This window comes from Thermobia domestica, chromosome 2, assembly GCF_964235325.1.
Source record: "Thermobia domestica chromosome 2, izTheDome1.hap1.1, whole genome shotgun sequence".
NCBI classification, from domain to species: domain Eukaryota; kingdom Metazoa; phylum Arthropoda; class Insecta; order Zygentoma; family Lepismatidae; genus Thermobia; species Thermobia domestica.
The window spans coordinates 209664137-209690394 of NC_137455.1; the positions used below are offsets into that span (position 1 = coordinate 209664137).

The following is a 26258-nucleotide window of genomic DNA, read 5'->3' on the forward strand; positions in this document are numbered from 1 at the left end:
ACTTTTTACTTATTTATTGTTTTTAAGCTATACACTAACATTCAAAATAGGGTGGAGAACATTGGGAAGACACTTAATGGTTAGGTTGTATTGTGTGATACTAAATATCAGAATGACATCCATTATAATTATTCAGGGTACGGAAATAATTAACATACTTGACAATTTCCAAGAAATATCCTGTATGTATTAGTTGTTCGTTTTATAATATAAAATCGTGTAAAACTCACAAATCTGATTAAAAGAATGATAGTCTTCCGGTTCAATTTAATTTTAAGAGAGAGTTTAATAAAACTTAAAATTCTCAATATAAATATAGCTAACAATCAATATAACTTCCTTGAAAATCAATATTTCTACCTGCTTCCTGATTATCAAGGGCTAAGTTTTTACAATAGTATAATATAAATTATACCTAAACTTGCAATAATATTGTTCACAACTGTGTTTCACTTTCTAAATCAGTAATTAATTTGGAACTCATATTCTTCTTTGGCATTCGATATTTTTTGAATATATACCCATCACTAATCACAAAATGCCGGATGCCAGGAAAAGCACCTCACGGGAGGGAAGGAAGAGGGGGGAAAAGCCGAAATTTTAGCTGTTTCTATTATTCGCTATAATTCCGTAACTATTGAAACTAGAGCATCCAAACTTTTTTCGAAGGAAACCATATGCTTAAGAAATCTCTACACAAGAGAACAAGTTACTTGATTTCTAGAATTAGTCCTCAATAATGTTATGCCACTCCTATATAAAGGTAATCAAGAAAGTTTTGTCGCTTTTTCACCCACCACTTTCGAACATCGATAGTGTCACCTAAGACATACTTGGAAGATCAAAGATAGTCCCCATCAATGTAGACGACCTTCTGCCGACATTGTGAAAGGCCATGAATTCCATCGCGGTAGAACATGGTGGGCGGTGAAGCGAAGAAGTTATCATCAAGTGCATGTTGCACCACTACTAGGGACTTGAACTGGCGTCCTTTAAGGTGATTGTCCAAGAAATAGAATAGGTGATAATCGGGTGGTGCAATGTCCGGGAAGTATGGCGGATTCAATAGTGTTTTTCATCCAAGGCGTAGAATGGTGTCCCAGGTCATCTTAGCGAGGCAGGACTTAGCGTTGTCGTGTAAAAGGAGGACCCCTTTGCGATTCAGAAGTACTGGCTCCAGAGTTTTGAGTTTTTTTTTGAACACGGCTCAACTGCTGACAGTACACAATTGAATTGATGCTCTGATCAGATGGTAGCAGTTCCAGAATTCACGATGCCGCGAGCAGTCCACGAAACACACAGGAGAACCTTCTTTTGGTGCAGTCCTTGTTTCGACTGTTTTGGAACCAGTTCATTTGATGCTAACCAATAATGACCGGGTCCACTTCTCATCACATGTCAACAATTTGTCCAGAAGTGGTTCCTTCCTCAGACGAGACAGCAAAGAAACATAGGTGTTTGCTCGCGTTGCCTTCTGGCCCGGAGTAATATTATGTGGGATCCATCGATCAAACTTACAGTGCTTCCCAGGTTAATGGAGGTGCTGCTGAATAGTTTCTCCACTCACAATGAATTGTAGTCCCAGTTCCTCACATGTCTAGCCACTGTTTGCCCCAATTGCTGTGTGAAGATCTTCATTTTGTACATGTGTTGGTCTTCCAGCAAGTAGTGTGTCTTCGAGTGTTTTGTCACTGTCCTTAAACTTCTTAAACCACCACTGCACTGTCCGCGTAGTCACGACACCCTCACCAAAGGCCTGGTATATCTTCCGCCCCGCTGTAGCTAAGTTTGATCCCAGTTTGAGTGGATACACTTCCTTACGTGGAGGTCCAATGTTGAATCTGTTCTTACGCAAGTTCACAGTGTAACTGAACTGCCACAACCAGGTAGTGTATTGGATATACTCATACCAACAACTGACCTTCGCCTATCTCTATTCGCATTCAACTCACGGTGTGAGGGCCAATTGAACACAACCTTCACAAAAGCGACAGAACTTTCTTGGTTACCTTTACATCTCGAAAAAGATAAAGAAATTTCTGATGTCTTTAATGCATCATTCAGTCTTCTTCGTCACTCTGTTCATTAACTGATATTGAATTTGTATACTCGCTTGGAGAATACACATTGACGTGCACAAGAAACCGCGATTTTACATTTGCATATCAACCTTACACATTCAAGTTTCTGACAACTACACATGGTAATCTCTAATGGGAACATATAAAGATATCCCATTGTCAAACAGCAATTTGGGAAACGCTGATAAGTGTGAGATCCATTTACCAATTCCAGAAGACTCCGGATGGTACTTGGAGGACCAAATTCTGAGAGCAGTTTTGAAAACACTCGAAGATATTCCCAAGGGTTGTTTAGAGATTACCATGTGTAGCTGTCAGAAACTTGAGTGCATAAGTTTGAAATGCAAATGTAAGAATCACGGTTTCTTGTGCACTTCAGTGTGTAGTTGTATTGAGTATAAACATTCAATATCAGCTAATGAACAGTGATGAAGACTGAATGATATATAAAAGACATCATAAATTTCTTTATCTTTTGAGGACATAAGAGTGGCATAACATTATTGACTACTAATTCTAGAAATCAAGTAATTTGTTCTCTTGTGTAGAGATTTCTTAAAAATATGGTTTCCTTCAATTACTTTCTTATTATAGATGTATTGTATTATAGCAACTGTACACAATCTTAATAATAGACAAGTGCTTCTTCTGTAACTAAGATTTAACAGTTTTAAAACTGATCATTTATAAAATGTGTTTGACATATCTTATTTTTTTCTTACCGTTATAGTAAGTATTAAGAGGGAAAGATGGTAATATATAAGAGATGTGGATGGTAAACCGTTCATGATTCCCTCTTGAAGGCAATTTTGAAATCTGATTCCTGCTCTATTTTGTTCAGTACCATTGTAATAAATAAATCGGAGAACTTGTAGCAAAAACAACCCTTGTCGAAAGAAGATTTTTTTCAGAAAAAATGAATAGAAAGCTGCATGTTTGTAAATGTTCTAGAAGGTATCAGAGACATGTATAAATAAACAGATTTGCGGAGTTTCTCATACTGTGTACTAGAGAAAGCTCTCTCTTCGTTCTTCAGAGAAATTTTGTGTTCTGACATGGGTTATTTTCCGAAAGCGCCTCAATTGATATTAAAAATGGATATTTTTAATTATATTATAAACAGACTTAATAATCAGGATTATATACTTGCAGGCAGACAAGATTATATATATATTAATCACCATCAGCTGCTAATATCTGCCGTTTGTAGGAAGGTAACTCTTGGGCCGCGCCGTGATCAGTTTCGCACACGACAGAATAAAATCGCTTATAACTCAGGCACTATTAGTCTTACACTAATATAAGTATACATTTTTTGAAAGAGTATAAAATGATTTTAAAAAACTTTTAGAGGACACATTTTTCCAAATTCGATCTTGTAAAGAATCTGTGCCTAAAAAACTGATGTCACGCGCAACCGATACTGAGTAAAAATGAAAATAGCAAGAAAACCGTTATATTTAGCTTATAAATGCACTAGAATTAAATTGTAGAAGACAATTAGACAAACAAAATGAAAAAATGTTTGGATGCTCTAGCTCCAATGGTTACGGAGATATAGTGAATACTAGAAACGGATAAAATTTCGGCTTTCTCCCCTCCCCCTCCCCTCCCGTGTGGTGTTTTTTCTGATATCCGGCATTTTTGTGATCAGTGATGGGTATATATTCAAAAAATATCGGATGCCAAATCGTTACATGATTTGCCCTTAAACTCGAGAAGGAGAGCACTTTTGTCAAGTTGATGAATAGACTATTAATAAAATGTCCAACTATTTTTAAATTTTAATTGTTGTTAATCAATCACTAACTATTCTGCCATGAATTTCTGAAACTCACTGAATTGACAATTAATTTGAATTCTTAACCTGCATGGGACCACAAACCAATCTTAAGCAGCTTACATTAATTTCATACTATCTATTCTTAAAGAAATACTAAAACATCATGAAATGCAATGCATTGTTTTTTCAATTAATGTGCTATCATTCGTAAGCAAAAAGAAGATTAAGTGAATTTGATTTTCATTTTAACTTTTGTTTACGAGACAAGTATAACTTAAATATTGGAACGTGTGTTAGAATACCTTCAAGTTGGTGTTTTTTCTGGTACGAAGTCCTCCCATCCATAAATCAGCAAGGATTATCTGGCTGCAGGGATGAGCCAACAAGGCACGATGATTAGCTGCCACAGCAAGGCTAAGACAAGTCTGCCCACTCCAATTCTGTAGTTCACACGTCAATAGCTGTTGAGCTTGAACGTCGTCTTGGCGGTAACAGTAGTCTAAAAGCTCCAAGGCTACAAACGGAACATACACAAAAGTAACATAAAATTTTGTGGAACATACGTATAAATAAAAACATGAACTTCATATTTCTTAATGAAAAATATAACTTATAAATCAATAACTGTAAGTTTCTATGCAGTGATTATAAGACTCTTAATAATGCACAACGTGCAGTAGTTTATGTACTCTAAGCAAGGTTTCGCTTTAGATGATATCTTTGTACGTCCAAAGGAGATAACTTTCAGCATCTTTACAGTTCAAACTGATAAGTGTTTCTTACAGAAAAAAAAGAGTTCAAATGAAAACAGTTTGATGGCTGCTCTTTTTTTTTTTTTTTTTTTGTAAAATTCATAATTGCATTTACATGATCTATTTATAATATACACAGTCACCTAGGTTAACTAACTTCATGTAATGCATTTCTCTGCGCATTAAGGCATTTATCCCATTGTATGGCTAGGCTCTCAGTTCCCTGCATGAAGAATACCGGTGGTTGTTCCTACACAGTAGTACAGCAGTTCTTCATCATCACTATGATACTCTCGGCCTTTAAGCTCTGTTTCCGGATGTGCGGATACATGAGAGACACAATTCAATAGATCCAAGCTATTGTGTAAGTGGTTCAACACTTCCCACCTGAATTGTGCTACCAAGTCGTGAGTGCTGCGTAACAGCTTTTGAGTATTTAATCAGGTTTTTTAAGTTTATATATTTTTCATTGAGTACCATGACTTTTCCGTTCTCACAAAGAATAACTGATAAATTATTCTTAGTTTCCATTGTTTACTTTTTATACATACTTGTTAATTAATTTAGAAGAAATGATATATTTTAGCACGAAAAATTATTACCAGGCTAAAATATTTTATTACCAGGCTAAGACAACAGCGCAAGATGAAAATAATAAGTACTTGGATTTCACGCTTATTGATATCTAAAATAAACAGAAGATTAAGGTTAATACGTAGTGTATAGTGAAACCAATTTACTAGCTTGCTTTTCCACAAAAGAAAGCAAGAATGCAAAACATTATATATATATATATATATATATATATATATATATATATATATATATATATATGTATGTATATAGGAGGGTCACTATGAAAGTTTTGAGATGTGAAATAACTTACATACTTAAAATCAATTTAACACTTACATTTTCTCAAAGTATTCACCATTACACTGTACACACTTTTGCATCCTCGAAAACCACTTTTGGAAGCAGTGCTGCCAGTCTTTTTCTTCAAGTGTTGAAAGTTCATTCTCGTAAGCCACTACAGCTTCTTCAGGGCTGCAAAATCTCTTCCCACGCATGCGATCTTTGATCCTGGGAACATAAAAAAATCACACGGGGCCAGGTCAGGACTATACGGCGGATGAGTCATAAGTTTGACCTCCGTAGATTCTAAAAACTGAATTGTGATGTTGGCCGGGTGTACGGACGCGTTGTCATGATGAAGCAGGATCAAACGCAATCCAGTTCTTGGACGCCGTTCCCGAAGCTTCTGGAACACTTTTGTTAGGCAAACAGTGGTGTACCACTGAACAGTAACAGTCCTTTGTTTTTCAAGTGGAATAGTTGCAACATGACCAGATTTGGAGAAGAAAGTTGCGACCATCTTCTTTCCCACACTTCGCGGTCGCTTCACTTTTGTGGGTGGATTTTCGTCTGGAAACATCCAAACTGTAGACTGGCGTTTATTTTCAGGGTCAAATTGATAGATCCAAGTCTCATCACCAGTAACAATGTCAGATACGCGTCGAGAATTGAATCCATCAAATCTTGCACGTATTTCTTCACACCATTCCACGCGCAAGCGCTTCTGCTGTTCAGTCAAAGTGTGAGGCACCCAACGAGATGAAACCTTCCTGAGCCGAAGATGATCATGAAGAATTTTTGTTACTGCTGGCGATCCAATGTTCACTGTAGATTCAATGTCCTTGAAAGTTGTTCGAGGATTTTCTCGAATCATTTGTTCCACAGCAGCAATGTTTTCATCTGACACAGCTGTTGTTGGACGTCCAGCTCTCTCTTTATCTTTAAGCGATGTCCGGCCTCTTCTGAATTCACCAAACCACCGAAAAATTGTAGCACGGGAAAAAGCAAGGTCCCCAAATGCCCCCTGCAAACGGTCAAGACTTTGTGTCTCGTTCAAACCACTTTTGAAATCGTAAAGAATCATTGCCCGAAAATGTTCCCTTTTGAGCTCCATTCTAGACAGCCGAATACTGCTCACATCAACAAACAAGTGAAGGCAATACGGCCACGCCGATAAGCGAGGCGAGTTGAAACTTGCTTTGCTTCTTTGCTCTGGATACCACTACTGAACGCAATTGTTGGAATTTAAATACTGTGCCACAACAATGCGTATCTCAAAACTTTCGTAGTGACCCTCGTATATATATATATATATATATATATATATATATATATATATACGTATACAGGGTGTTCCGAAAAAGAAAACCACAGATTCCTTGTACCAAAACAAGGAAAAAGTATATATGACCTATAGTTCGGAAGTGGACAGGGGCGGAGCTAGACAGCTTCGAATGTGGGGCGAAAGAACTTCACATCTGCCAACGGAATAATAGTAGAAGATAGGAAGGGGGTTCATAGATACATAAAAATCATCTTGACTTGACATGTTAAACGCATGTTAAATAACTGCACCAGAGATACTTCACACGTCATTTAGTGATTCACCGAAGGTCTGCACGGCAGGGGTGTTAAAACGGTGCAGTAAAGATTGAAAACATACAGAAAAAAGTTGTTATCCTTGGCACAATTGCAAGCACATGTACAATGGAAGCCAAAGCAAAGACTGCTTAACATGGTTGCATAGTATCAGGTGGCAATGGAAAGTGGTATACCATAGAAACTTGCAGATACAGGCTAGAAATAAGAACAAATATAATTAGTCGTGTAATGTAATGAACAGGCAGAATACACAACGACGCACTTTATTTGTAACGTAGTATCTTACACAGAGTAGCACTACAAACTACAAGGTCATACATGCTAACAAGATAAACTCAACTACAAAAGATGTTCAAAGTGCTGTCCTCCTGCGTATAAACAACGTGCTAATCGTGAGTTTCGAATGCATTCCATCACTTCCAGTGTGTTCCATAACTGTTTACACGCATCTTCAATGCGGTTTTGTAAATCGGCAAGTTCCTTTCCCTAAGTATGAAGTTCCTTTCCCCCACATTCGAAGCTATCTAGCTCCGTCCCTGCCCACTTCCGGACCAAAAGTCATATAAATTGTTTTGGTGCCAGGAATCTGAGGTTTTATTTTTACCATTACTTTTTGGACACCCTGTATCTATCTATCTATCTATCTATCTATCTATATATATATATATATATATATATATATATATATACTGTGTATATATATATATATATATATATATACTCTATGATGATATTCAAGGCTTCTAAAAAGTGCAATAATATACCCAGGACTTGCAACATTTTTTATTTATCTTTTGTTTGGAATAAAATCTTTTTATGGACTAGAATATTGAATGGTAAATTTAAATGATTGAAGTATGTTGTAACTGAAATCTGGAATAATTAAATAAAATATAAAATGCACTTAGATCCAAGTAATCGTCACGTAATCTTAATGTACCTTTTAGATATTCTGATTACACTGATTTCAACTATTAATGTAACTTTCGTGAACACATTTACAGAAAAATAGAGGTTACCTATATTTTCGAACTCCTTTCCATAATTTCGTAATTCTTCATAGACCTCTGTCTCGAGATCGTCTTCAGCTGCTTCATGAGCCATAGCTTTGTATAGCCTACACGCCACAAGGGCTTTCGCAAGAGCCTCTTCTCCATGCTGCCACATCAACAGTGCCATCTGTTGCCTTTTTGTCAGGACTGCCCATATCTACCAATAAAAACAATTATATGACACAATTAATTATATATAATTCAGTAATACAATTAATTGTTCCTAATCTTTTACCCTTTTAGAATATACAACAGCATAACACAATTATGTATATTATTAGATTATCAACCTCAAGGATTTGCAAAACCTTTAGTAGTTTTATTTTAATAAAATAGAAAGAACATTTATATAAATTACTCTTATCACGACAACATTCTTAAGCACGACTAAAATAATTTTGATGAGCAATTTTTTACTGTCATAATTTTCTTTCAAGTAACAAGAAAGCCATAAATACAGAAGCTTTTTATATAGTCCTGCATCGGTTAATATTATCATTTGATGAATTTGTTTTTGTTTATTTGGAAAGACAAAAATACTTAGAAAGTGTTTGAGACTATCGTGATCATTTAAAACTGAAAAAAAAAAAAAAAAAAACAGAAATAAACAGAGCAGCAAATGTTTCTGACCAGTCAGTGATATATAGGGACTAACTGATCAAAGACTCATTAGTAAGTAACTATCAGACTAAGAACTTGAAATAAAGCTCGTGCTTATCCCTTTCAATACAATTCGTGTTAAGGCACTTCTTGCTACAGGTCTTACTCTTCCCTATATTACTTAAAGCAGTAATAATTTTATTCGCGTATAGAGCATATTCATATTTCATGACAGGAACATTTTTCTTTCTTAAATTAGGCAGTGCTTTCACTAATTATACCGGAAGTAATGAAAGTGATTTCGTAAGTAGACTGCTTAATTTTGCAAACATGACAATTCTCCTCACTTGCATTACTACTTTATATTCCATCTTCTATTGTTTTATTTTATAGCACTTACCTGCATAATTATACGATTCTATAGGAATTACAAACATTCTTGGGCAATATAGTTTCAATAAATTACAGAAGCTTGATCGGACTATATCCCACCAATCTGGCAACATTTATGTCATTTGTGCAGTTGCGCCAAAAACATGAAGCTGACGTTATTATCAGTGTGGCATCTCAGCTTGCAAGTGCTGGAGTGAACTGTTGGTGTTAGTGAAATCCAGCCAAAAGTGAAATGTTATTGGAGGGGTATATCATGTCTCTTTTCCAGGCACATTTTTTGTATAACCAAACAGTGAGATAGTATTGCGAAAATATTTAACCATCGGTTAAAGATACGTGACCAGGAAAACTCAAATAGGGACTATCGAGAAACAATGGCCAACAAAAGGAGTCTGTTCGAGAGCAATTAATCTAGCACAGTCCACTGTCAGTTATATCATTTGTCACCGCCTTAATCTGAGGTGTGTACATAAGGGCCGGCTTTACAATCTCCCCCGTTGCTATATTACTAATTGTAAGATAAACGACCAAACACTGTACGAGAGACACGATAAAATAGAAAATAGATTTGAATGAGGTCTGTATTTATCTCACGCGTAACAACATATAGTGATTCTCCGGCAAGGGTCGTATCGAGTTTTACTCTCAGTGTAGAGAACGTTTTCCACAGGGAATCAAGATCGTCGTCATATACAGTTACAAGGGAAAGGTGGAAGTACGTAAGATGGACAAAAATGTGAAGGTGAATGCTGCCTACCTCCATCTATCAATCAGCACACCCATTTACAGGAAAAAAGAATTCCTCGTTTGAATGGAGCCAATAAGAAACAAGTGCGAATCCACATGGACAAAACGTCTTGTCCTTGGTAATCCGTATTATTCCTTTACAGAACATTTCTGTTAAAAGTTCTGACACCAACTCAATTGATTTCTGCACCATTGAACTACTAAAACGATGTCTAAAGCATCACACTCACAGAATCTGGAAAACCAACAGGGAGGAATAGGCTGGAATGTCTATGTCTATGCTTCAACGGAGTTTGTTGCAGTGGAAATTTGATTTTAGCCGATAGTTCATAGCACTGATGGTCCGATAGAACATAACTTGTGGAGCGGAGGCTATTTATCGGTTAAGTACATTTTGAAAATAGGTCAAATATAAACCGAACAATCTCCTGTATCAATAATATGATATGTAAACGTTTGAAACATGGACAAACAAATATCAAAGACGAATGGCGAAGTGACTAACCGTCACTCACAGTCAGTGAGAAATCGAACATTATCGCGAATGTGGAATCCTGGTGCTCGTAGACTGCCGAATCACAATCAATGAGATCAGTTAATCAATCATGGGTCTTTTTCAATAATTTGTATATCGCAAACGAGTCCGCCTCATTGGTTGTAAGGCTGCACCTCCGGGCTAAGAGAGAGCAACGAGATAACAAATCTTGGGAAATGCTGACTCTGCACTAGACCAATACTAACTTTTATTTATTCATTTATATATTTATTATTATTATTATTATTATTATTATTATTATTATTATTATTATTATTGATATGGCTAATAACCATGGATGAATGATAGGTGTAGAACTGAAACTGAGAAATAAAGGCAATTAGTAAACAATGGAGGAAAACTATTCATCTCCAAAGAAAGCGGGAGTATAGGAGTAATTGAGAAGGTGATACTCAAGGTATTTTCGAGACTGCTACGATGTTTCCTTAACTGATTGTGGCTGCAAAGACTAAAGTATCAGTAGGAAATGTTATCGTGAACTACCCAACAAAAGTTACAGGGTGTTACCAAAGAGTCCTAGAATGCTGACAATAGGGTTCTGGCTGACAATGTACCCGTTTTGCTCAGGACACATTGAGACTTGATAGCTCTTTGCACTATGAACGGCCTCATTCGTATATTTAATGACTTCTTCCTTTTTTCCCAACTGAAGTATGTACGCTTCGCGGTAGACGTTTTCACGGCGATAAATGAATAGATTTTGAAGTGGAACGCTTGTTCAACAATCAAAATATCAACTTCTGTAATCAGAGCGTCCGAAAAGTGTAAGATTAGAGCTAAAATATATAGTCTGGTAATATAAAATTCAAACAAAGGTATCCCAGTACTGGCATGAAAGAACAAATTAACCAAAATACAATAAAAGATTTGTGACTCAACACTGAAGAAGAAAAACTGGTAAGCACTTTCGTTGAATGTGCTATAAAATAGGAAGAAAAAATTGAGAAAAAAAGAGAATCTGAAAACTGAAGCCGATTACTGTATAATTTTAAGAGATTATTCTCGATTCTTGGAATAATCGTGAAATTATAGGTAAGAATTCTATATTTGCAAGATACAAATTACCTGAAGGGATGAATGCGACCTTCCTTCTTAATCACATTTTGGTATCCCCATGAAACTAAGTAAAGCATCCTACTGGAGATAGTTGTTCACCCCCATCCCCTTCGAAACCAATGTTTAGTGGTAAAAAGTTTGAGTATTTGCCAAATTTCACTATTTTTTCAGATCATTTTAACCTGGTAGCTGTGTTCTGAAATCAAGGATATTAGCTTATTCCTTTTTTCGATTTTAACTTTATACTTAAAGCTACCAATTTTCCCATTTTCTCCATTACCCAGTTTAACTTTTTTTTTGTGTGTGTGTGCCTAGTGTTGGTGGTGAATGTGGTTACGGTAGTGAACTTGGAGACGATGTTATAGTAACGTATAACGAAGTCATGTATGAATTTACTAACGTCTTACATTGTACTTATACAATGTAAGGTACTTTCAATCCTACAGTCGAACACGTTCAGAAAGGTGAAGTCCGGGTATTTCATACAATATAGCCTATAGTTAATTTAGTTATTGTTATGTTTATTGATTTAATAAATTTCTTGTTTATTCGTGTTGTCAGGCAATCATATTTGTGTATGGATATGGGATTGAGAGGATGAAGAGCGTTATTGTCTCGTTTCCAATTATCGCACTTTCAGACCTGTGTGTCCAGTTGAGCCTCATTTTGTTCCTCCCAATATTACTAACCAAATTCGCACACTGTATATTTGCCTTGTCCTCATAATACTGTTCACCACTGACTAATACTTTTTTAACACAAATACTCCCTAATTCTACAAATAAATAAATGAAAAATATAAATAAGGTAAGTAATCGCATTTCTTTAATACAACTTCTCTGAAGCAAAATTTTGGAGATAATGAATCATATGCTATTGGAGAGAATCCAAGAAATATCCATCTTAAACTCCAATCCCGCTCTGGACTGGAAATTAAGTTAAAAAAAGAACAGAGAAAAGAAAGAAAAAAGTCAATGGATGAAAAATTTGCTTAAGTATTCTACTAATTATAACTGGTACATCAAAACGTCCTAATGTGTATATTTAATGAAAAAAGCCTTTCTTTCCTCTGTATTCTTACTGAACAATTCATTTTACGAGTTTTATATTTCTTCACTAAGCTCTGCACTTTGAAGCTGGCAACACTATATCACGTACTATGCATGCAAATATGACACCGAACTGTACGCTTTGCAACTACTTGTCTGTTGATTAACTTTTCTTTCCTTCCTACTTCTTCTTCGTATTTGACGTAGTGTTTAGTGAAATAGTTTAAATTGTACACTTTTTAGTGTTGTGTGTTTTTCTTTTTTCTATTTTTGGTAATTTGTTTCTCATGCCTATATAAAGAATATCAGTCAGACACATAAAAAATCAAAATAATCTTTCTTATGTGATTACGTGATTATCTATAGACTCGATTATACAATGTAAGCATTCAAGACAACACATATTCTTCGTTGAACATACGAATCAAGTGGTTGCAATAGTGTAAAGAAAGAAGGACAAGATATAATCATAATTTAAGAAAGCTGCATAAAATTTCGATTGGGATTCTGTTATATTAAGTGTTATAATGAATGAATAGTGGTAAACAAACGAACCCTTTGTGAATTTTTATTACTAAGTTATTTTCTATCATTCTTTTATCCTTACATTATGATAAGAAGCTGATGTAGCTCGAAAGCTCAGTAACTCTACACAGTGATTTAATGTGTATTTACTTCAGTATTGCAAATTTTATAGTATTAGTTACAGATTCTCAAAAGACTTCCTTAATTTAAAACGATGGTTTAAGCTTATCATTACTGCAACAGAAGAGGAGATGTATAGAATATTGAATGCTACTCCAAGTCTCCGAAATCACATATACATAATTTGAGTTTGCATACACAAACAAATCTGCTATTAAATGCACGTAACTGAAGAGAACTCTGAATTTATACTGAACTGAAGAGAATTTATTACTTATTAGGATTATAAATAATATTTAAATGTATTTAATGCGTAAATTGTCATTTGCTGTGATTAATAGGATTAATTTTCAAGTTAAGTAATTAGAAGTTAAAAACTTCGTAAAATATTTTGTTATCCTTTGTATTTCATGACCTGGAAACTTTAATCACAGAAAGTGCTGCTTTATAATTTGTATAGTATCTGTATAATTTGTGAACTTCGCTATGGTTCTTAAAAGAGATAACCAAGTAAAAGAAGAGAAAAAAGAAACTATTTATATAGGAACGCTATCTTAAAATTTTCAATTAAAATTGGTACACATACCAGAAGCTCATTAAATGGATACTCAAACAAAGGCATTTCTTTGGAGGCTGGAAGTGTTTCTGCCAGAAGACTCAAAGTTAAACCTGCATGGCCATAGTTACGAATAAACGACGCACTATTTCTATGTACGTGTGGTGACTTTTTCATTACTTTGGCATAAATCAATCTGAATTTTCGTCTTGTATATGGCGCTCTGGAACAGAAATAATTTATGAATTAGAAATTGAAAGGCAAAAGTGCTTATTGAAATGAAGTAGAATATTTTCTCACTTAATTGTGAAGCAATGAGGTTTTTGTGATATTTTACAAATTTACACTTGAAATACAACAATATAAACATAACACTGCGGACCAGACTTTTAACAATCTATAAATAGCTTTGCTCTTTCTCTGATTTCTCAAACACTTCACAGGGGTCACTATATAAACTTTATATACTATTTGTACAAAAGAAATAGATATCGAATACTAATTGTAAATCTAGTAAATTATCCAATTAATATTAAGGTGAATTTGTAATCAGAGAAATTAGAAAGTACAATGCAATATCAGCAACAAATAAGGGTTACCAAAACTATACTACAGCATTACATTCAACTGTGAGAATTTAAAATTAAGTTAAAACCTGTAAGCTCCACCCATGAGTTTATTTATCACAAGTCCAATATCATGAAGAGTATACACGTAGCCTCGAGGCAAATGAGGTCGAACGTCACGCAGGATATATCCTAATGTGTTTGTAGGACCTTGTTTCTGGAAAAGACAAAAACAGTACAAAATAAATACATACGGAAAAGAATTTTCAAACTGTGCTGGAAAAAGTTACATGTATTACTAGTTTATTGTACGACAATGCATTTTATTGGAAGAAGCTATGCACAAACTTAATTTGTGGAAACATCTTTCTTAAACAAAAGTGACACTTATATTACTGCAAAGTTGTAACTAAAGGTAAGTGTGAGAGTTTTATTTTTAACACTTAGGTGAGCAACATTTCTACCGACCAACACAAAAATATACAATTTATATTGAGGAAAACAAATGGCAACGTAACAACTACTGAGGTACAAAATATACTATTTTAACTACAAAACAGAAAATACTAGTATGTAACAAACAGAAAGAATATATATATGGAAACATTACTATCTCTACTTGGGAAAATGAATTCAACAAAGAATTAAATTTAGGTTAAAAATATTCAATTTGTTTATTAGTCATATTACCAAACCGTTTCATTTCTAGATTACTTTTTTATCGTTCTATTTTTAAAAATCTTCCTTTTCCATGCAATAGAGCAGGAAATATGTTTAATACAAATACAACCTACAAAAGAGACGAATTGTATACGTGATAGATAGATGTATTGAAAATTTCTATACTATTTTGGGAAGAAAATGTAAAATACAAGAGCATATTAAAAATATTTTTTGTTGGTAACGGTATCGTAAAGTAGAAATGAAAATAAATATAAAATTAATATGCTTAGAGAAAGTAGTTTACCATGCGTATAATTTAAGGTTATTTTTAAAATCTAAGTAGATGTAAGTAGAGAGAAGAATCCAAGTAAAACAGTATGACATAAAACACATGCGCAATTAATAAAATATCTCAATTAGGATTAACTTGATTTACATTAAGGAATGAAGATTGGATGTAGAAAATATATTAGCAATGCGTTACACTATCGCTGAAATATACGTATCAGCTTAAGAGATGGAGTTTAATACAAGAATAAGTAATAAATCTTGCAATATTTCCACAACTCAAAGAACAGGCACGTATTCGCCGTGATCGACCTAAGTACAAGGTCCAATTGGTCCGAAAGGTACTGTTGCAAGCGGACTATTTAACATAGAGACCGCCACTTCGTTAGTATTTTCAGTCAGGTTTTAGTGAGCGCGAAGATGAGTATTAAACAACGTCTGATACATGAACTATTAATATATAAGTTCGAAATCGGGTACAAGGCTGCGGCAGCAACCCGAAATATTTGTCATGCAAAAAAGGGAAGGTGTAGTGAACCACAGCATAATAACTCGTTAGTTCCAGAAGTGTTGTGCAGGTTGTAAGAAAATCGAAGATCAGCAAACGTTCGGCCATCCCAGGGTAACAGGTTTTGAAGTGATACGACGAGTCATAAGGAAATCCATTCACCAACCCAGGATGATTATCAAACCAACTAGGTACGCCCCAGTCCCCTGTAGTGCGTCATCTTGAGGAACTTGGGAAAACCATCAGGAGCTGCCGCATTGTGCCACAAGAGTCGATCCAATCTAAGGACCAGAGGATATTGGATGTGTGCCGATAACTTCTGCAAAATACACGTGATAAGCGTTTTTTGAAATGGATTGTCACATGCGACAAAAGGTACGTGCTTTTACGAAATTTGAATGTGAAAAAACAGTGGTTTACCAAGAGTCAACTTCCAGAACAGTCGTCAAAAGGGCCATTTCGGGCATAAAGTCATACTCTGTGTATGGTGGAACTTCGTTCCTAATCCATCAATGCCAACCTTTATTCTGAACAGTTGAAGTGAATATATGCTGCACTACGCTAAAAATATCCTTCATCCGTGAACCGAAAGCGTTTTCTGCTGCAACAGGTTAACGCCAAACCGAACTTGGCTCGGAAAACGCAACAAAAAATTTACTAACTTGATGGCATCAAACTGATATCACATCCGACATATAGTCGTGACGTTGCCCCTTCGGATTACTGCTTGTTTCGGTTCATGACGCACTTGCTGAAATCATAATGCTTCACCAACTAGCAGGAGGTGGAAATAGCAGTGTCTGACTTTTTCGTCTCTAAAGACAAGACATGGTATCTACGTGGAATTAAGGAACTGGCAAGAAGATATCCACAAACAGTCCAACAGGATGGGATATACTTTCAATATTAACTGTTTTCATTGCACTGTAATAAATACAGGTATGTTGTGTACCAGAATATTGCAAGACTTTTGACCTACTCTGGTATTTTTAAAAGTCTCTCAAAAATACATTTATAAAATATTTTTCTTTACACTAATTAAGTTGAATTTTTGATTATTTTAAGGGTTGCTCGAACACTCAAAATTGAGATAAATAAGTAAAACTGTGAAGTGTGATCAATATATTAAGAAGAAAGAAGAATGTGGAGAGAAACATGAAGAAATCACAAACAAATATATTAATTTCCACTAATCAACAAAGATGAGGAAATGATCTAATTAAGATGTAATTAAAAGCATGGGAAAACATTGCCATGACAATAGGAGACCCAACCTGAAAATTGCTTAGAAGAACAAATAGATATAATAATGTCAATTAATCTTTAAAAGAGAAAATCATTTCTGTATAATTCAGTCACGTTTAACCTTTAGATGAACAAGTTCTACTAAAGTGGTTTGTAATATGACAAAATACGTAATATGTAGAATGATAAGGTAATAACAAACTGGAGTAGTCCTAGATAAGCCACGCCACTGCTTTTGTTTACCACAAAATCCACAGTATACAACCAGTATTCAAACAAACTAATACCATGTCTGTCTGTTTTCTTTACATTTTATAGTTACAACAACATATTTCAATTTATATTGTAGGACTTAATGGTAACTAACTGGACAGGCCTGTAGTCAAGGATATACAAAGGTATACGACATACACCCTCTGCTTAATCTTAGTCATTACAGTATATCTTCGCTTTAAGACATATAGTACTTTTGTTTCGTTTATATTTATTTATTTAATCGAGTCATGACTCATAGATCATGCGAAAAAATCCGTTTTTTCTAACTACTCTGGGACGACAAAAGAGAGAGAGGCAGGAAGAGTAAGAATATATGGAAAAGTTATGTCGAAGTTCATGTTGTTTTGATCAATGAATATCAGTACGAGAGATATTCATGTTTACACCCTACTTCATTGTCTTAATTCTTTTTGGTGCGTTAGGCGCAATTCTCTTTGTTTCTTCTCGCAGAGGGTTGGTGGCTTCTACACACCCTCCACACCCATCTATGTTATTAATGGAATGATTTATCTAAGAAGTACCATTAAAAAATAGCATAAAGTGCTTTTAGACTAGAAAACATTATTACAGCCTTTATATTTTAATGGAATTATTAATACAGTATCGTGTTATACATTATTCATTAAAAATATTCTTCTGTATTCTCATATAGTTTTTATACGAATAATAGAAAGTCACAAAACAGTGTATGCTCTATGAAAATTTTAGGACTACAGCACTGTAACTCGAGATGTAAAAGTGAAAGATTTAACATTATTCTATTTGCTTAATCTAGACACTTGGATTCAAGCACAACAGGAGTGTGGTATAGTATGCATGATCTGAGTACATGAGTAGCGAGTCAAGATTGGAATGTATAGTTGATCAGAAAGTGTACTAGGTAGAAGTTGATTGGCACAATAAGCTTCAGTTTCTTTTCTAATCACATTTTGTTCACTCTTTCAATTTTAACTGAATTTAACTCTAAATCTATATATTAAAAAGAAATGTATATTGATTCCTTTATTTCTTATATAACAGATATTGTTTTATATATTTTGTAAGACATAAAAATTTAAAAAAACGGAGTCAATGTTCTGCATATCAGAGCACACATTCTCTACTTCTTTACTTTAGTGACTGCAAAGAAGAAGAAAGGGAAAAAATGAAAGTGTGTAACGTCACTGTTTTCATATAATTATTACACACGATACTTTAGTGGAAGAAATACTGATTGTTAGGAGGCTTGATCTTCTTTCATTTATATATAAATAAAGATTGAAGCAAGCAAGTCTTTGAGACACAAAGATCACGAAACAGATGTTTATAAGTTTTCATTTGACATTATCTTTCCCAATCTTTCAAGGCATGAAACTTTGGTGATAGTATTAGTACCACTTGAGATCACTAGTGTTGATCTGATTCCAATGAAAAGTAATGCACGTCCATTTTTAGTTGACGAAACAACTGAAACTTTCAATGTTGCCATTTCACGAACATTGAATTATTTAGTTATTTATTTTTAATTTTTAATTTCTGATATACATCACTGAAGCAACTATTGTCTTAGGCTCTGAGGGAATTATAAGTAGTTGTACTTTTAACATGTAAATTCTCTTCCCCTGAAAATTTTCTATCATCCTCATCAAGCAAATATAATTTCCTGCTACGCTTTCGTTCGCAATAACAAATTAACAAGGCTGAACAAGAAACATTAAGAGTCACTGGACGAACAAGAACTGTTTGAAAGCATAATTAAATTTTATTTTTACGTAGCGAAGGAGGCGTACGTGGCCATTATGATATATTTTTTGAGTCATCGTCGTGTACTTTATTTCTATCCTGGACTTGCAATATTTTTACATGTTTTTTTCACAATCTTTAATCTGATGATAAAATGTAAATTGTTCCAATAATGAGGACGTTTAAATTTTGATAAACGAAACGCCGATGACATAGAAACTACAGATGGAAACTCAAACTTTCACATCTCTGAAGATGTACAAAAGCATGGACTATAGGTTTTATTTCTTGTTTTATAATTAGATATACTAATTATTCAGACGTATACTGTCATTATGTCTTCTGTAATCATTCTGTATAATTAGGTGATAAGATTGGACTGAAGTAAGCATAATGTCTACAATGATCTTTCTAGTGTGACTTTAGTTCAAGATACACACATACTTTGAGAGACCCAGATATTGCTATTAGAGAAATACGTCTGCAGTTGTTCTGATAAATTGTTTTATCGTTTAAAAGTATTGCAATGTGGAAGTTTCATTACCGTATACGAGAGAAAATATTAGTAATTAGCTTTGTATCACTTAGCTTTGAATATTCTATTAAACATATATATATATCCAATTCACAGAAATTTTAATAAATCTGCTGAAAATACAAAATAACTTACAAGAATTTTGAAGAAAATATATTTAGTTACATTGGTAAGATTGAAATTTCATCTGCAACTGGAATTTAAGAAATAAATAGGAAATTTCATTTTGAGATTTCAGATTAGATCCATCAAACAATAATTATTTTTTAAGCTGTAAAAATAAAGTAAGTTTCAGCCACAAAAGACTCATAAAGCAATTATAAGCTTCTGCTGTCCTGCATTTACTAATAAAAACACAAGTAATTTAGAGAAATACTTGGACCAAATTATGTTCAATGTAAAGAGGAAATGATTTGAACTATTTAACATGTTTCTTTGCTATTGTTATGTTTTGAATGAGGTTTCTGAGTTCCTTTAATACGGATAGACAACTAACAACAGAAAGAACTTACATCACATAACAATGACAATATAACATAACTATGTCAACAAATATAAAGTGCAATATGAAACATAACAGAAGAAAAAAAAAGTCAACAAGAGAAAATGCAGAACATATAAATATGTTGAGACAAGGAAAAGAACATGCATAATAACTGGCAAACATTCTTCATATGAACATTGTACTTTACTGTTTGTCTCGTATAAGACTCGTCTTGCTGGGGTGAGTGCAATGTCTAGAAAAAGAGGACAAGGAAGTAAACACTGTTAGAAGGAATGGACTAAGCTATCTAAAGTAATTATAGTATCATGTTTTCTAACACAATAAATCATTATGTTGTTCATCATATCCACATAACTAAGAGGACTGTTAACTATTTACATTTCTAGAAAAGGAAGGAAGAATAAAATTATTTATATTAATATTGAAAAGAGAGAGAGAGTATTAACAGTAACTGGTAAAGATACTATATCTATAAGTAATATCTATCCTATTAGTTGCGGATCAATGCAAACTAAACATGCACTAACTGTTTCTTGCATGGGGCAAAATAAAATTGAGGTACTCTCATTCTTTCTCTCTCATGCTATGCTATCTCTAAAGAAAATTATCTGCATACTTAATAATTCGAATGCGTTCATGGCTTACATATAGCAGATTGACTAACGGTATTAAAAATATTTTCAGCAAAGAAAAGTAATATTGTTGCATAAAGTAAAGTAAATTTGAAGTAATGAAAAATAGGATAAAAACAACCATTTTACTTCAAAATCTCCGTCATCTTGGCAGAAATGAAATTTGTAATTTTTTTTTTTTCATTTCCGTCCAGTTGATATCCTTCAACACTCGATGATTTTCTTTGAATATAATAGTCCTTTAATGTCTAAAATATAATAAAGTACCTACTCTTAATGAATGTGGCAACTGTGCTGGAAATCAAGAACAGACATATTACTATGTGTGAATTTCACTACTATTTACATTATTTTTTTCACTAGGCACCTTTTCCCTGGGGATAGAAAACAAAATTTAAATGAATATTTAGTTTCGTCTTTCTATATGTAAAGAAATTGCGTGTGTTTCGAAACGTCAAGGAATAATCCAAACATGCAGGATTAATACTTTCGCTGGATGAATCACTGTTTCCGTTATTCAATAACAGAAAATAAAATTTCTAAGAAGTTTAGAAAGCCAATACCCAATTCTCTATTTGTACATAAAAAATTTAATGCCATATTATTAAATTACTCTAGAGAAGTAAAATGCAATGTAAAACAGCAAGTCTATGATAATATATTTTATTCACTTACCTTCTATACGATGTTACGAATCACACCTTCACATGTTAAATGACTAAAATAGGAATATTGTACATGTGGGATCGGATGGTGACAAATCAATATTATAACAAGCATTATGATATTTGATTATACTATTAAGAAGAGATTGCAGTTCTTATAAATTTTCAAAATTTTCAAATGACGAACAAATAAAGAGAAGTTCTGAACTTGGAAAAATATAACCCTTCTAGGAACTGATTATAATATTATAAAACAAAGTGGTCTGTAGCTTTGAATTGATAGTAGTTATGCTAAATAACTTGAACTAGAAAAACAAATTACTGAACGAAGCAAGTTATTTTAAAATAATAACTGTGTGATAGTTTCGCCAACTAGCTGAATATATTGGCTTCATCAAACACTTCGTCTGACAAAGCCAATATGTTCAGCTAGTTGGCGAAACTATCACACAGTTATTATTTTAAAATAACTGTTGCTTTGTTTAGTAATTTGTTTTTCTAGTTCAGAATAAACTGATCACACACCATAAGAAGATTGAATGTCGTAGATAGAGAGTTGGTCATATTATTTAATAAAAAGATCGAATGACGATAAGTACTCAAAGGTACTGACTATTTTGTTCCTACTGTAATAATCTATTTTATGAGCACATAATAATGCAACAATATCTTCGAAATTTTGATCCTATTCTTAATTTCTCCATTGTCTTGAAAACTTAAAAAAACAAGGCAGTTGTACTAGAACTTTGCTGATTACTATTATTACACTAAATTAGTTCGTTGATTACGCTGGAGTTTGGTGTCCCGCTCAGCACTGAGGGTATTCGCTGGGATTCAAACGAGGGAGCTTAATGTGGGATACGAATTACGTAACTTCCCACCGGGAATTGAACCCAAGGCTCACGCTTAAGACGCGTACGCTAAATATATAGCTACTAGGGAGCTCTTTTTTCATTATTATGGTAAAGTTAATTATTTATTTTTTATTATTAATTTCTGATATAAAATGCTGATTCAGTGTTCTGTGTTAGGAAGCAACGGGCTAGAGAATACGATATTAAATACATGAAAATAATGGTGAGATGATGGTAGAACGAGAGATCCTGATAGAAAAAAATCATTATAAGACGACTAACACATACGGAAATGCTTAAGGTCAATATCTTTATATTGTGTACTAATGTTTTAACGCTGAGTCATAAAATGAAAATATTTTAAATGTAATATGTCCAAGAACTATAAAAAATGTAAACGATATTCTTAAAATTAAATTTCAAGCACGCTGGTAATTCATTAAGACATTTATAAAACCTTTTTAGATAAACAATATTAATCGACTGCAACAGAAGCTGTACAAAGGAGAAAATAATACAAGCTTTAAAAAGCAGAAGATAAATAATTAATATTACATATAAAATTTTTTCAAGTTTGTGTCAAGCAAAATTAATTAATCCATAAAATTATCATTAAAAGTTATTTTATATTAGGCATTAATTTGTTTGATTTGACACAGACTTCAAAAATATTCATAGACAATAGTAATGAATTATTTTCAGCTTTCTAGCGCTTTTCTGCTTTTAAAACTTTTGTTGAGGTCGATTAATATTATTTCATTTTAAAGTTTTTATTTTTTTGTTCTTAGTGCGTTTTTGTAGTCGGTTATTTTTCTTTTTAAGTTTCTTTAATTCTTTTTTTATTTTTCTGTTACATCGGTAGTTTAACTATATACCTAAGCTAAAGGTAGGCCACTTACTACCTTTAAAATTGGTCAGACTACGAAACATGCGAGAACAATACATATATTTTTGAAAACTCGATCTACGTGTAAGGAATTATACATGGACACACACACAGTATTAACACTATCAGTTGTTAAGGAGTTTCATAATCAAGCTCCAAAGACTCTGATCAGATCCTGATAAAGTTGATATGGAATCTGCGAGTTGGTACATCTATTTTGAACTTATGCGTGAGTATATTCACAATTAAGTTGGTTAATTACGATACTAACATTGTCAATCGTTAAGAAATTCCATTATCTAACTTTAGCTTCAAACAGTATAACCAAACCCAAATAAGATTTACATGGGACCATCGAGAAAGAATACTCTTTTAAAGAAAAGAACAAGCAACAAAATCAGTGCATTTATGTTGAAGTTATGCGTAAATATACACATATTGAAGTCGGTTAATTTCGGTTTTTACAATGCACTCATTAAGGTTTCATAATCTAGCTTCGAAGACTTTCGTTACATCCTAATGAAATTTATATGAGACTATTGGGAAATTGTACTCTTTCAAACTGAAAAAGAATAATCAAAATTGGTACACATATGTTGGTGTTATATATATATATATATATATATATATATATATATATGTGTGTGTGTGTGTGTATTGTGGGTTTATTTACGAATAACTTTAACATATGTGCACTGATTTTATTAATTTTTTTTTGTCTAAAAGAATATTCTTTCTTATAAATTCTTATATATATATATATATATATATATATATATATATATATATATATATATATATCTATATATATCTATATCTATATATATATATATATATATATATATATATATATATATATATATATAAACGGGTAAAATTGAGAACCTCTGCTGTTTTGAAATCGGTTAATAAAATACAATATAACTGCACTTTCTATGTTAATATTTTATGATTTGTTATCTGAAATTTGTCGCCATCCGATACAATAAGCAAAGTATTTGTGTGTAATGACCGCCATTGGGTAATTTATTGGACATATTGTACACAATACATTTCAAACATCTTACATTAAATCTTAATAATATACCAAGGAGTTCAAAACGCTTAAAACTTGTGTTGATTGAAAGTAAAATTTTGATTAGATCTGGAATACGTAACTATTAGAGCAACTTCCGATTTTTATTTATTGTTATTCACAGAGTATATGCAGGCAATTTATAATTAACATCCAACTTCTTTAAAAATCTTGTTTTTTTCTAACTGCATGCAAAAGAACATCGTAAACGAACAGACAAAAATTAAAGTTATCTAATATCCTTTTATTCTTAGAAAAACAGTGTTAGTGGCTGAAATGAACTATGGTTTATTTAAGAGGGATTAACGCAAATACTAAGAATTACCATAGAATTATATTGCATAAAATATTTTAAAATATTTTTTTGGGTGGCATTACATTTCTAGAATTCAAATTTACATATAGAATGCTTTATATTATACTTACAGAATACTTCACACTTCTTAAAAGATCTGAAACAACCTTTTAAGAATTGAAATTAAAACTAAGTAAATCATTTTTGAAAATATCATTTAGATTTCTTGCAATCTCAAGTAAAAACAACACGAATTTACCTAATTAGAACTTCACACTTAATTAAAGTACAAGGAATATAAATCTACCTATTAGAAATTTCTTTCATAATGAACGCTTCCCTTAAGTTGTATAATAGTAATGTGTTTCTAAAAATAATAATTCGCTTGCTTTTTGAAAGATTTAATTTTCTTTTTCGTTTGAAAAGTTGTTGCAAGAAGATAAAAGATTCCCTTTCTAATAGATATTTTAAAACTAGTTTTCCAGTTCAAAGTTTTGGAGATATAGAAAATTATGAATTGTCAATGATAAAACAAATTTAGAAGAAATTGACGTAGTAAGAAATCCTCTTTTTAAGCATTTTATTACAGAAAAGTGAAGTACGTAACATTGAGAAGTAGAAATAAAAAAAACTATAAGTAAATACTTAAATAAACATATGCTCAGAAAAAATATTTTGTGTTTTAGATTATAATATTATATTTGGCACATAAACATAAACTGAACTTACATAAAAGTATATATGTATTGTAATTATAACTTTACCGTATTATAGAGTTCCTCTAGTCGAGGAATTGAAAGGAACTTTCTCATGCTAACTCCATTTTCTAAGAGAAGCTTCACAAAGTCAATACGGTCATGCTCCAGCGCTTCCATCATTGCTTCATCCAGAGCACCTATCAGTTACGAATAACAAGGTACAGAAATCAAGCTCTATAATCTAGTAGTAAGCAATTATAAACTAAGCTTTAGTCAGCAGTGAAAATGATAAGTTCCTACGAAAGAATCGAAAGGTGATTCAAGTAACAGGAGTTACAGGTAGGAACACATGGTAACGAAAAAAGCACTAGTTTTATGCAACAGTATACTAATAAAAGGTGAAGGTGAGGAGTTCAAAAAATTTATAAAAATCTTAAAAGATAACAAGATATTCAAAGAAGAATAACAAGATATTCTATGAGTTTAGTATATTTTCTAAGAAAATGAGTGTGGTTCCCTGGCTTGTATTGTATACGGTACTCTTTCCTTTATGAATGATGAGAAAAATGATTCACATAGTATTTACGAAGTTAAGTGAACTTCTCAAACTTTATTTTGAATAAAATACGTAATATATAATTTTTCTATTCCACTTCATACAAGAATAGGAAAAAAGGCACGAAATATTATAAATACAATTTGATTTAATTTACAACAACAAGAAAAACTAAGTTCTGTGATTAGACAAGAATATATTTCACTATTTGCTCTATAAGGTATAAACTTTGCTTTACACAATGCCACTTTGATTTCAGGATAACCAGCTTTTCAAATAAACTCTACTTCTTGTTTTCTGCAAGCACTTAGGTGCATTTTCTATTTAATTTCTTCCTTCGGAAGTCAACAATTTATATGAACGGCAGCATTTGCTCGAATCGAAAACCATTGGCTCTTCTTCTTCCCTAGCTTGATAACGTTCAATGCTATATTGGTTGCCAGACGAAAAGAAATGGGCAGAAATCTCAGTTCTTAACTTAAAACCGACTTTTGATTTATGGAAAAGACAGCAATTTGGATTAATTCCACTAACGTTATCAACTCTTTTAATTTTGTGTCAT

At 32.9% G+C, this 26258-nt stretch overlaps 1 protein-coding gene across 1 annotated transcript in view; it reads right to left on the reverse strand.

The window, feature by feature from the left end:
* Positions 1-26258, reverse strand: part of Trpm (transient receptor potential cation channel, subfamily M) — a 179584-nt gene that overhangs the window by 49762 nt on the left and 103564 nt on the right. Inside the window, exons 9-13 of the mRNA XM_081749898.1 lie at positions 25207-25337; positions 14383-14510; positions 13758-13950; positions 8093-8282; positions 4167-4378 (exon numbers count right to left, since the gene is read on the reverse strand). Coding sequence (XP_081606024.1) covers positions 4167-4378; positions 8093-8282; positions 13758-13950; positions 14383-14510; positions 25207-25337 — 854 coding nt within the window. The remainder of the gene's footprint in view (positions 1-4166; positions 4379-8092; positions 8283-13757; positions 13951-14382; positions 14511-25206; positions 25338-26258) is intronic.